Raw genomic sequence first — 13405 nt, forward strand, 5'->3', positions numbered from 1 at the left:
TTAACAGCATCCAGTCAAAAGTTTCTTCAGGGAACCCTTCAGCTCCTTGTTCCTCATGCTGTAGATGAGGGGGTTCACTGCTGGAGGCACCACTGAGTACAGAACTGCCACCACCAGATTTAGAACTGGAGAGGAGATGGAGGAGGGCTTGAGGTAGGCAAACATGGCAGTGCTGACATACAGGGAGACCACGGCCAGGTGAGGGAGACACGTGGAAAAGGCTTTGTGCCGTCCCTGCTCAGAGGGGATCCTCAGCACGGCCCTGAGGATCTGCACATAGGACACCACAATGAAAACAAAACACCCAAAGGCTAAACAGGCAGTCACCACAAGGACCCCAACTTCCCTGAGGTAGGCACCTGAGCAGGAGAGCTTGAGGATCTGGGGGATTTCACAGAATTGGTCCACAGCATTGCCTTGGCAGAGGGGTAGCGAAAATGTATTGGCAGTGTGCAGCACAGCATGGAGAAACCCAGTGCCCCAGGCAGCTGCTGCCATGTGGACACAAGCTCTGCTGCCCAGGAGGGTCCCGTAGTGCAGAGGTTTGCAGATGGCCACGTAGCGGTCATAGGCCATGACAGTGAGAAGAAAATACTCCCCTACAACCAAGAAGAGAAAGAAAAAGTGCTGTGCAGCACATCCCAGGTAGGAGATGGCCCTGGTGTCCCACAGGGCATTGGCCATGGTCTTTGGGTCAGTGGTGGAGATTAAGCCCTGGTCAAGGAGGGAGAGGTTGAGGAGGAAGAAGTACATGGGGGTGTGGAGGTGGTGGTCGCAGGCTATGGCGGTGGTGATGAGGCCGTTGCCCAGGAAGGCAGCCAGGTAGATGGCCAGGAAGAGGCAGAAGTGCAAGAGCTGCAGCTCCCGCGTGTCTGTGAATGCCAGGAGGAGGAACTGGGTGATGGAGCTGCTGTTGGACGTTTGTTCTCTGTGGGCATGGGGACCTGTCGAAGAAGGAAAACACAATGACAAGTTAGGGGAGACTTCTTAGAGGTAAAGCCCACGCCATTTCTCATCGCAATCCCCCTCCATGAGCTGAATGAGGAATGTTTCAGAATATTTTTCAACGCTACCAACTGAATGACATGGTGCCTCACAGCTTGGGCACCAAGTTCCCATGAAGACACCTCCAGGGCAGGACCCTGTGCGCTGGTGTCAGAACAGAAGCTGACCTGCAGCCTCACCTCAACACAGAGAGCAAAAGCACAATAGAAATGTGGGGAAACAGGGAAAAAAACTGCAATGCTCCAAAAAAAACCAAAGCAAGAAGAGAAAGGCAGATGGGCATGCTGTGGAGCCTTCTCCTTACCCTGTTTTGCTCTCCCCCTCACTGACAGTGACACTGGAGGGCAGTCTCTTTTCCTGTTTTGTTCTGTGTTAACTGTAGGACACATGCACTTCTCGACTGGAGGTCCAGCTGCCAAGGATGTGACTCATGCCCTGGATCCCACGGCCTTGGGGGAACAGGCTTTGCTGGGTGGGAGAGGAGACCAGGGGGTTTGCTCCAGAGAACGCACCTGCGCTGCAGGGGGTGGCAGGGAGGTGCCCAAATCCCCCCTCCCATGGCATTTCTGGGAGCAGCTCCTGCTCACTCCCTGCCCAAGCCTCTGTCTCTGGTGCCAGAAGCTGTCCCTGCCAGGAGCTGGTTCTCTGTCCCCAGGTCTCTTTCATGTAATAGCTCACAGACCCCATCCCACCCGCTGTGTGCTCAACTCTGACCCGCAGAGCCCTCCTGGCATCCCTGTGTCTGCAGCAGCTAAGGAGCAGCTCAGACAAGTGCTAATGAGTACTGGAGTCTCTGTGCCTTTTCCACAAGGGAGACAAATTCCCATCTACCACTGCCCACCCAGTCGACCATGAGGAGAAAACTCAAAGCACAGACTCCTTCCCTTTCAGGTTTTCTCAGTGTTCTGCTTCAAAAGGACCCTCTGCAAATGTCCTGGGGGTGATCTGGAGCTGTGAGCAGCCCTCAGCCACACAGCAACCTGTTGACAGCAGGAAGATCCTGACCTACCTTGCCAATGGCTGCTCCTTCCACCCACAGCTTCTCCCCACAGCGCCATGGGCAGCTCCCTGGGCAGGCTGAGTGCTGACCCTGCCAGGCGGCAGAGTCCCTGCCCCAGCACACAGACCCTGGGGTGCAGGGACCCTGCTCTGAAGGACAGCCCTGGGCACCCCTCAGTGCACACCCAGCTTCCCACCCTGCAGTTGTCCCTGGGAGAAGGCAGCCATCATGCCCTGTCCCTCTGATGGTGCAGCAAGGAAGCCCTGCTCTGGAGCACAACCTTCTCCTCCATTCCTGCCATGCTGATGTGCCACTTCTAGGCGATCCCTCCAGGCTGTGCCCTGCAGCCAAAGACTTACTGTGTTAAGGGCTGTGAAGATTTCTCCTCCATCACTCTATGCAATTTCCCACTCCTGGTTGTCTTTACCCTCTCTCTGCCTCGATCCTCTCCCCATCGGTGCCGGCAGGCAGTGCCCTCAGCCCTGCTGCGCTTTGCAGAGGAGCTGCTTCTGGGCAGAGCTGTCTCTCTGCAGGGCTGCCCACTTGCCAGCAGCTCCCTCCATCCCAGGAGCCCAGCCCAACTCAGCAGCAGAGGCCCAGCCCAAGGCAGCACTTTCTCTGCCCCTCTGGGCTCCCTCCGGGTGTCCCTGGGCCTCCAGGGCTGACAGCTCCTGAAAGGCAGCAGGGTCCTGCATGGGGAACACAATTCAAAGCAGATGGAAGTAATCACCTCTCCAAACACTGGCAGACTGATTCCTGCAGTGGGAATTGCTCTACCGGAGTGCATGGGTCTATGGGAGGTGTCAATGTTCCCCTCTGGACACTTATATCCCTGTCCCATTGTCAGGCAGGAGAGGCTGGCAGTGACAGGCAGGGGATCGTTTCACCTGTGTGGGGCAGGGATTCAGGTCAGTGTGCTGGTTTTGGCTGGGGCTGAGTTAATTTTCTTCACAGTAGCTGGGATGGGGCAATGTTTTGGATTTGTGCTGGCAACAGTGTTGATAATACAGGGATGTTTTCCTTACTGCTGAGCAGTGCTTCCACAGAGTCAAGGCCTCTTCTGCTTCTCACACCACCCCACCAGTCAGTGGGCTGGGGTTGCACAAGAATCTGGGAGGGGACACAGCCGGGACAGCTGACCCCAACTGGCCAAAGGGCTATGACACACCATATGACGTCATGCTCAGTGTACAAATCTGGGGGAAGAAGAATAATTGGGGGGATGTTTTGAGTTACAGCATATGTCTTCCCAAATAATGGTTACATGTGATGGAGCCCTGCTTTCCTGGAGATGGCTGAACACCTGCCTGCCAATGGGAAGTAGTGAATGAATTCCTTGCTTTGCTTTGCTTGCGTGCACAGCTCTTGCTTTCCCTATTCAACTGTCTTTATCTCAACCCAAGAGTTTTCTCAGTTTTGCTCTTCCGATTCTCTCCCCCATCCTGCTGGGGGGCAGTGAGCGAGCGGCTGTGTGGTGCTTAGTTGCTGCCTGGGGCTAAAGCACGACACTGAGTCAGTGCAGGCATCTCAGCTCTCAGCAGTAGCCCTGAAGCTGGAGGGGCATTCAGCTTGTCCCATGCACCCCACAGACCCACATGAGCTGGGATTCCTCTTGGCTCAGCTCAGAATGGACAAAATAGGTGTGAGCTCTTTGTTTAAGCTGCCATGCTGGTTAATGGAGATGGAGGCCAGGAGTGGGTCGCTCAGGTGGAAACACCTGGTGCCATTTGAGGTGCCACAGATGGTCCAAGGCCTGTGCAGGTGACTGCAAGCTGTAATGGAACAATTGTGAGGGACAGGGTGGTGTCTGGGGCATCATCTTGGAGGCCATTGGGGAATTCCTTTGGCCAACTGAAATGACAGCAGATGCTGTCAAAGAATCCTGTCCGTGGTCAGTATGTTCAGGGCAGCCCACAGAGATATTCCTCTGACCAAACTGAGGCATCTGCCATAGCAAAGGCTAAGCCTCTCTCTTTCTCTTCTCCCTCAGCTGTATTTCCTAGATCTACACTGACTGTAATGTCTTGTGGTCTCCTTTCAGAGCTGCACAGCCCTGCTCTGCTTATCTCTGGCACTGGTGAGAGCAGGCTTTGCTCACTCTGCAGGCACCTCCTGTCAGCTACCTCAGCATCTCCATCTGCATCTCATATCATTATTTCCCATATGATCCATCTACCATACACTCCAAGCACATCTCTGCTATGCAGAAAAGCCATCGCGTATATGGGCTGTTGGGACCTCAGAGGGGCAGACTGTGGCCTGTCCTGGGGACCTTCAGGAGGGATCTCATGAGCAGGAGGACCGATAGGCAGCAGAGCTCAGCACAGCTGGTCTTTAAGGACAGCCTCCTGCAAGCACAGCCGTGGTCCATGCGGATATTCAGTGGACTCTCATAAGGGAGTTCAGTGGCACCAAGATGAGCTGTTCCTACTGAAGTTACAGTTAAAGAGGGAAAAAAACAGACTCTGTGGGGCCACTGCAGAATTTAGCAAGAGCAGGTGTAGACAGGTCTGAGATACAATATGTGGCCTTTGGCTCAGTCTTCGTCAGCAAGGTCTCCCAGGCCTTTTTGCCTTGAGGCAGAACCCAGGGAGAACAACGAGCAGCGGGTGGGGATCAAGTCAGGGGTCACTTGAGCAAACTCAACTCTTTACCTGTCCATGGGACTGGAGGGACTCCATCCAAGGGTGCTGAGAGAGCAGGCAGAAAGTCACAGTGACGCTGCTCTGTGTCACTTTGAGCAGGTCATCAGGGGAACTCCCCGAGGACTTGCAAAAAGCAAACATTGCATGCATCTTTCAAAAAGGCCCCAAGGACGAGCTGGGGAACTACAGGCTGTTCACCCTCCTTTGGTTGAGGCATGTGTCCCAGAGCGTGTCCTCTTGGTTCCCATTTCTGGGTTTCTGAAAGAGAAGGTGACTGGATTTACTCAGGGAGATCATGCCTGACCATCTGTGCTGCTTTCTGAGATGAAAGGGTTGTATTTCTGGGTGAGGGGAGAGCAGTGCATGCCATTTACCTGGACTTAAGCAAGGTTTTTAACACTATGCCCCAGGATATGCTTTCATCTGTGTTATGATATTATGGTCTGTCTGGGTGGGTAAGTAGATGGATCAAAAACTGATTGCATGTTTGGGCTCGGAGGGCCACGGTAAATGGGTGATACTCTGCCTGAAGGCCTCTCACTGCAGAGTCCGGCAGGGGTCTGTCCTGCAACCTGCCCTCTTTCACATGGTTTTCCTGATCTGGAGGAGATGAAAGAATGCTTTCTCATAGAGTTTGCAGGTGACACCGAAGTGAGGGGAGTAGCTGAGACACTGGAGGGCAGGGCTGCCATCCCAAAGGATACAGACAGGCGGGAGGGATGGACCAACAGGAACCTCATGGTGTCCAGCAAGGACAGATCCAAAGGCCTGTCCTGGAGTGGACTAAGCCCCTGCAGTGGCATAGGCTCGGGGCTGCTGGCTGGGTTGCAGCTCTGTGTTAAATGCTCTGGTGGTCCCTGGGTTACATTAGGCCAAAGAAGAGCTATCGACAAGGAAGGCCAAGAGCCTCCTGGGCTGTATGAGCAGGAGCACAGGCAGGGGAAGTGATTCTCCGCCTCTGCTCAGCACTTGTTAGGCCACATGCAGAATACTTTCCCAGGGTTTGACCCCACACAATGCAAGAGAGGCATTGCCTATGGTGATACAGGGATGTTTCAAGAAGACAGTCAGGCTCATCACTGGGGTGCAAGACAGGAGGACAAGAGGCAATGGGCTGAGACGAGAGAGTCAGGTTAGCTATGGGGAGAAACTTTTGCAACAGGAGGACAGCCAAGCACTGGAAGTTGTTTCCCAGGCTGTGCTCTGGCTCCATCCCTGCAACTTCTCAACACCCAAATGGACCAAACCCCTCGGTAACCTGGTGTGACCCTGCTTGGAGCAGCAAGTTAGTCTAGAGACCACCCAAATTCCCTTCCAGCTTGAACGATGCTGTTGTTCATTCTCCTTCATGTTGTCAATGTTAAGGAATGCACTCAGGGTCTCCCTGACTGTGGAAGTCATTCCCATCCGGGACAGGGCTGCCTCACAGGTACCCCCAGACAGCCCTGATCCCATCCTTTGCTTCACCTTTCATGTCCTGGTTGCCTCTTGCCCTCCTCTCAAGTTCATCTTTTTTACCATCCTCATACTCCCTGTAAAGAACCGCCTACCCTGTTAGCCCTTTCTGCACTGGCTAGCTTCTTCTGGGTTTGTGCCCTCCTTTGTTGTTTCTGATGTGGTTTTGGGATGCTTTCTACCTTGGGCAGCCATTCCAGTAAACAAGTCCTGCTTTTTCTTTACCTGTAGTGTCCTGCAATGCCTCGTGCTATTACCCTGGTAGAAGCACAAATGAGGATGAGCCATCTGCAAACATACCATAAATGCTGGCACAAGAGAGCTCCAGTCCAGAGGGACCCAGGCACACTTCGGGATTTGGCCAAAAAAAACCCCCAAACCCTCCCGAAGATGAAGGAGAAGGGACAAGCTATGCACCAAGGACAGAATAACCCTGCAGCAGTGTGGGCTGCAACCTGACTGGGTGAGGAGTGGCCCTGAGCAAAAGGGCCTGGGCATGACAATGGATGCCATACAAGCCAGTGGTCTCCCAGTTCTGGAGGAATGGGCAGAAGCTGGAGAGGATCGAGACAAGGGCAACAGGGATGGTGTTAGGGGCCTAATTACATGAGCTGTGTGGAGACAGTGAGGGAACGGAGCCTCTTGAGCCTGCTGCTGAAGGGCGTGCTGAGGAAAACCCAACAGCATCCTACGTCTGCCTGGAGAGATGATGGAAAAAACCTCTCTTGTGCTGTCAGAAATGGTATGGCATGGGCAACAGCCCCAAACTGCCTCTTGGGAGATTCACACAGGGCAACAGGAAAAGTAATAAAAAACCTAGGAGTGTGGTGCTGCACTGCAGCAGGACACCCAGAGTGTCTCTGTGATCCCCACCCTGGGAGGTTTTCAGGTCTCAGCTCCCAAAAGTGCCACCAGCCTGACCACGGGGTTGGTGGTAGTTACCCTTTGGGCAGGAGGCCAGGCTGGAGACCCCCAGCACTCCCTTTCCCACCCACGCTTCCACCAGCAGCCTGTGCCTTGCAGTATGCCCTAGAAGAAGGGATTCAGTTGAAGGTGAGGGTGTCTCTATCAGGCTCAGGGGAAGATTCAGAGAAGAAAGCAGCTCAAGCGATCTCTAGTCCACTGTGCAGCTCCCAGCAAGGCCAGCTCTGAGGTCAGACCAGGTTGCTCCCTAAATGTTGGTATTCATGAAAAGGCTCTAAAGAGGAGCCAGGCATCTAAGCCACGGTTAGAGAATCAGAGACAAGGCATTTGACCAGCTCCCTGAAGACAGGTATTGGGAGCACCTCCCCTTTTGGTCCTCCACTGGTTTTGGTTGGGATAGAGTTAATTTTAATCATAGCAGCTCGTATGGTTTTATGGTTTGGATTTGTGATGAAAACAGATTGATAACACAACGATGGTTTAGCGATTGCTGAACTGTGCTGACACTGGGTCAAGGCCTTTTCTGTTTCCCAGGCTGCCCTGCCAGTGAGTAGGCTGGGAGTGGGCAAGAAGTTGGGAGGGGACACAGCCAAGACAGCTGGGGGAATCTCAACTTAATTGCGGAAAGGAAGGTTCTCTGCTGCGGATTTCAGGCTTCAGAGATAAGATCTGAAGAGAAGAGCTTTGAACTAGCAAAACTTTTCCATCATTTTGCGTGTTGCCTCACTTCCCCACTTTCACTCATTGGCACCCAGAAGCATCACCTTCTTCAATTTGCTCACCTCTTAAATATAGCCAAGTGATGAGAAGAAAAGAAGAAGAAGGAGAGAGGAGGTCTTTTTCAGTCCATATACGGCTGAATTTCACAGGTGTAATTCAGGTTAATTTTGCTACAAACCTTGATTGTTTGAAAGTGTTCAAGGGACTCCCCTCCAGCTGCCCACCTTTGGCCCTGGCCTGGTGAGCACCTCCAGGGCCTGGTTCTACAAGCACTGCAGTGCCATGGCTGTGCTGGGCCTTTGTGTATCGGCCGGAGCCTGGCACCTGGAGGGACAGGGTGTTGTGCCATTGTGCATCCATAATGGCTCAAGCTGGGAAGTGAGTCTGCGAGTCAGACCCAACGAGGTCCATGGCCAGGCATGGCTGTGCCCATGGCTGTGGCTGGAGACCAGTATGCCCACAGCGTAGCTCAGGTCAGACTGACACTGGATTTCACATCCCTGATCCACTTTTCCCTGTTTGCAAGTACCAGATCCAGGTGAGCATCACCAATGTTGGCACATCTGGCAGCTGGGCTAAGAAGCTGGCCCCAGGAACCAGAAGAAACCTCTGGACTGTTTGAACCCTGCAGTTTCGCCTTCTCATGAGCGTCAGGGTGATTAGAGTCCCCAGGGGTGATGTGGGGTCAATGGACTTCCTCCCATTGCTTAAATAAGACTGTGTCCTCTTCCTCACCTTCTTCCAGGTATTTAGCTTCTACCACAATGTCTCCCTAACTGGTCTCTCCTGTGACCCCCACCCACAAGAGCTCACCCAATCTGCTGCCCAACCCATAGAGGACCTCCATCCATCCAGGCAGCTCCCTCCCCCTGAGGGCATCCCCCTCCTGATCTTCCCCACCTCTCTACCTCTCTCCTCTGAACAGCCTCTATCCATGCATCAGACAACCTTTAATTTTCTGACCTGTCCCACCACACCTCAGCAGGTATTTACATCAATATCACAGCTCTGTGACAGCACACAGGGCTCCAGCTCCTCCTGTCTGTGCCCCAGGCTGAGGCCATTGGTGCGCATTTGGGCTGCAGCCCCTCAGCTTGGTGCCACCAGGGCCAACCTCAGACTTGTCACAGATCTTGTGCCCAAGATCCTGTGCAAGCAAAGACTTTGCTTCAGAGCAGAGACATGCTGGCATGGATGGCAGATGGCAATGTGAGGATGAAATGAGGGGCCCACAAGGTGAGCAAACCCTGTGCTCCCCAATGCCAGAGAGAAACAGGTTTGGACTGTGCGGCCCTGGCAGGAGAGGGCTTTGCTGTCTGCAATGTCACTGCAGCCCAGAGAGGCTGTGGTGGAGGTGAAGCTGATCTCCAAGAAGGACAGGTTGCTGCTGAAAATATCCTTGACTGTGGACATCCTGTTATCCAGGCACGCTGTGAAAATCATTCACCTGTTCCTTGATTGTATCATCAAGGAGGTGAACAAAGGATGGGGGTAAGAAGATTCAGCAACATTTGAAAGTGTTGGCACATGAGTGGAGACCCTGCTGTGGTGTGCCTCGTACTCATGCACTGCCCCATGCATCTAATGGCTAGACGTGGGACAGGCACTGCTTCCCTGCAGTGGTGGCATTCAGTAGCTTGCTCCTAAGCCCCAAATCTGTCTGAGATGCCATTAGAAGTGTCTGTTAGTGACCAGCTCTGAATGGGGATTGCTGTCCGATAGGTCCTAAGACGCCCTCGTCAGATGCCCTTGTGCTGGGCAGCTTTGGCATCTGAGCTAGCACCACAGGCCGGTATTTGGCCATTAAAGTGAGCAGCTGCCCTGTCCCTGTCTGGGTGACTGGTCTCATACCCGAACAAAAATAGGCGATTCTTAGACCTAACTCTGACAGAAATGACACAGCTGGAAAGGAGTGTCTCTCCCCAGCTGAGAGGGGGAACATGAGTGATTCCTTCAGCCTGTTTCCCAGCAGGTTCCCCTGGAGCCCCAGGGACACCTGGAGGGAGCCCAGAGGGGCAGAGAAAGTGCTGCCTTGGGCTGGGCCTCTGCTGCTGAGCTGGGCTGGGCTCCTGGGATGGAGGGAGCTGCTGGCAAGTGGGCAGCCCTGCAGAGAGACAGCTCTGCCCAGGAGCAGCTCCTTTGCAAAGCGCAGCAGGGCTGAGGGCACTGCCTGCAGGCACCGAGGGGAGAGGAGCGAGGCAGAGAGAGGTTAAAGGCAGATGTGAGTGGGAAGGTGCACAGAGCTCACGGGAGCAGAAATCTCCACAGCCCTTGACACGGTAAGGCTCTGGCTGCAGGGCAATGCACTTGAGTATTCTGGAGGGATCTCCTAGAGCTGGCACATCCCACGGTTGGTGCAGTGGAGAGGGGTGTCCTCCAGAGCAGTGATTCTGTGCTGGGGCAGGGACCCTGCCGCCTGCCAGGGTCAGCTCTCAGCCGGCCCAGGGAGCTCCCCACAGCAATCTAGGGAGAAGCTGTGGGTGGAAGCAGCAACCCTCGGCAGGTTCTGCTGTTGAGAGGGTGCTGCATGGGCCCGGGCTGCTCACAGCTCCAGATCACCCCCAGGACATTTGCAGAGGGTCCTTTTGAAGAAGGACATTGAGGCAGCATTTACCCGAAGGAGAAGGTGGCTGGGTGGGCAGTGGGAGATGAGAATTTCCTTCTGCCTTGTGGAAAAGGCACGGAGACCCCAGTTCTCATTAGCACTTGTCTGAGCTGCTCCTCAGCCCCTGCAGGCACAGAGATGCCCCTGGACAGTGCCCTGCTGCCAGGAGGGGTCTGCAGGGCAGAGCTGAGCACACAGTGGGGGGGGACTGGCTGTTTGAGCAGGGACAGGGAGGAGACCTGGGAACAGAGAACCAGCCCCTGGCAGAAACAGCTTCAGGCACCAGAGACGTGGGCAAGGAGTGAAAGGGATCTGCTCCCAGAAGCGCCATGGGAAGGTGGGGATTCAGGCACCTCTCTGCCATCCCCTGCACTGCAGATGCCTTCCCTGGAGCAACTCCCTGGTCTCCTCTCCCACCCAGAAGAGCCTCTGTCCCTATGGCCCCAGGGTCCAGGGCAGGAGTTACCTCCTGCACAGCTGGACCTCCATAAAAGAAGCACATGGGTCCTACAATTAATATTGATGTGTGCTTGTGTCTGTGAGGTGGAGAGCACAGCTGGGTATGGAGAAGGCTTCCCTGCATGCCTCTCTGCCTTCCTCTCCTTGCTTCGGTTATTTTTTTTTTTGGAGCGTAGCAGTATCCTTCCTTGATTCCCTCCCTGTCAGTGATGCTCTTGTTCTCTGGGATTGAGGTGGGGCTGCAGGTCAGCTTCTCTTCTAACTATGACTGGGGGTCCTTCAATGGAGGTGTCTTCATGGGAACTAGGTGCCTAAGCTGTATTTACAACTGTGAGGCACCATGTCATTCAGTTGACAGGGTTGGGGACTGAGCTGACTCGTTCCTCATTCAGCTCAGGGAGGGGGATTTCAATGAGAAATGGTACGGGATTTTCGAGAGAAGATTCTCCTAACTTGTCGCTGTCTATTCCTTTTTGGACAGTGCCCAATGCCCAGAGGAAGCAAATGCCCAATGACAGCTCCATCACCCAGTTCCTCCTCCTGGCATTGGCAGACACACAGGAGCTGCAGCTCTTGCACTTCTGGCTCTTCCTGGCCATCTACCTGGCTGCCCTCCTGGGCAACGGCCTCATCATCACCGCCATAGCCTGCGACCACCGCCTCCACACCCCCATGTACTTCTTCCTCCTCAACCTCTCCCTCCTCGACCTGGCCTCCATCTCCACTACTCTCCCCAAAGTCATGGCCAATTCCCTGTGGGACACCAGGGCCATCTCCTACTTGGGATGTGCTGCACAGCTCTTTTTTTTAATCTTCTTCATTTCAGCAGAGTATTGTCTCCTAACTGTCATGTCCTATGACCGCTATGTGGCCATCTGCAAACCCCTGCACTACGGGACCCTCCTGGGCAGCAGAGCTTGTGTCCACATGGCAGCAGCTGCCTGGGCCAGTGGGTTTCTCAATGCTCTCCTGCACACGGCCAATACATTTTCGCTACCCCTCTGCCAAGGCAATGTCCTGGACCAGTTCTTCTGTGAGATCCCTCAGATCCTCAAGCTCTCCTGCTCAGACTCCTACCTCAGGGAAGTGGGGCTTCTTGTGGTTAGTGCCTCTTTAATCTTTGGGTGTTTTGTTTTCCTTGTGGTGTCCTATGTGCAGATCTTCAGGGCCGTGCTGGGGATCCCCTCTAAACAGGGACGCCACAAAGCCTTTTCCACGTGCCTCCCTCACCTGGCTGTGGTCTCCCTCTTTGTCAGCACTGTAATGTTTGCCTACCTGAAGTCCCCCTCCGTCTCCTCCCAATCCCTGGATCTGTTGATGGCAGTGCTGTACTCAGTGGTGTCTCCAGCAGTGAACCCCCTCATCTACAGCATGAGGAACGAGGAGCTCAAAGACGTCTTGAGGAAAGTGATTTCAAGGGCTTTTTTCTGGAGGCATAAACTTCCCTTCTGTCTCCACAAATAACTCCCACGGTAAACCATTCTAGGACTTCACTTTGTGAGGTTTTCTGTTATCATTAACATCACTATGTTTATAAGCATAATTATCATTATCATCATTATCATTATTGCTTCATTGCGCTTTCTCTGTCTTGCCTGTAGCATGTATTTATGTATGTCTACCACTGGGTCAGTGCTGACTCTCTCATAGCAGCTCTTTAATAAATGGCTTCTCCCCAGTGCAGTGCCTGAAGCCTCGACTTCTCTTCCAAAGCTGTTGCCAAGAGTGGTCATGAGCAACTGCACATCAAAAGCGCCTGTTGCTCCCTGGACTCAGGAGCAAAGAGCTCAGTGTCATGTTGTGACCTGTTAGAGAGCAAGGTTTGGATTCAAGTTTCTGTTTACAGTGGAGATGGTGAATGGTCACCGAGGTACATATGCAGGGCTGTCCCACGTGGGGGACACATCCCAGGGCTTCCAGATATGGCAGGCGATGTCCTTAAGGATGGGAGTCTGGAGTTGCGTGGGGAGCCTGGGGCATCTCCATGGACAGCGTGTGCTTGGGGTGGGCAGTGACATGAGCCCCACAAAGTGAGAGGTCCCCCACAATGGAGTCGCCCAAAGGGCAAGTGCTAAACCCAGGGATCTGTAGGGGAACGAGGACTCTGCAGTCCCAGGGGAGGCAGTGGGCACCAAGCAGGTACAAAAAAGGAAGACGAGAGTGATTCTTGTCACCCTCTGGCCCTAATGAACACACTTACTGTCCTTGGAAAAGCACCACAGTCCCTTCAAGCACCTGCCACATCCAGAGACCCCCAGGGAGGCACATTAGCGGTAGCAAGGCACATTAGCGGTAGCGATCCCCATCCAGGTCAAGGCCCTGCAGGGAGCATGGGGAGGGGGCCAGGAAACATCCAGCTGCATCAGAGGAGCAGTGGGGAAAATTTGGGTGGCAGCTGATGTGGGCTGGAAATTGCCTGGGGGAGACAAATTCTGGCATTGCGCTCATCAGCAGCAGTGCCCAGACTGTGGTTACCCTAAAGCATGCTCACGGTGCAGAGCCAGAAGTCCTTTCTGTCGTGGTGCTCCATGAGGTCTGGGAAGTGGATGAAGCAGAATTGGCATCCCTCACTCCCCACCCCTTAGTGCCATG

General features: G+C 54.0%; 2 protein-coding genes across 2 annotated transcripts; one reads left to right on the top strand and one right to left on the bottom strand.

Moving 5' to 3' along the window:
- LOC148051122 (olfactory receptor 14A16-like) lies at positions 1–993 on the bottom strand. Its single transcript, XM_087738360.1, has one exon. It carries the CDS (start codon positions 751–753, stop codon positions 1–3), a length of 753 nt encoding a protein of 250 aa, XP_087594486.1. The 5' UTR covers positions 754–993.
- Positions 994–11317: 10324 nt separating this feature from the next.
- LOC148051123 (olfactory receptor 14C36-like) lies at positions 11318–12277 on the top strand. Its single transcript, XM_087738368.1, has one exon. It carries the CDS (start codon positions 11318–11320, stop codon positions 12275–12277), a length of 960 nt encoding a protein of 319 aa, XP_087594494.1.
- The last annotated feature ends 1128 nt before the right edge of the window (positions 12278–13405 follow it).

Source organism: Nipponia nippon, unplaced genomic scaffold, assembly GCF_047370975.1.
Source record: "Nipponia nippon isolate SJK-2023a ecotype South Korea unplaced genomic scaffold, ASM4737097v1 scaffold_67, whole genome shotgun sequence".
NCBI classification, from domain to species: Eukaryota; Metazoa; Chordata; class Aves; order Pelecaniformes; family Threskiornithidae; genus Nipponia; species Nipponia nippon.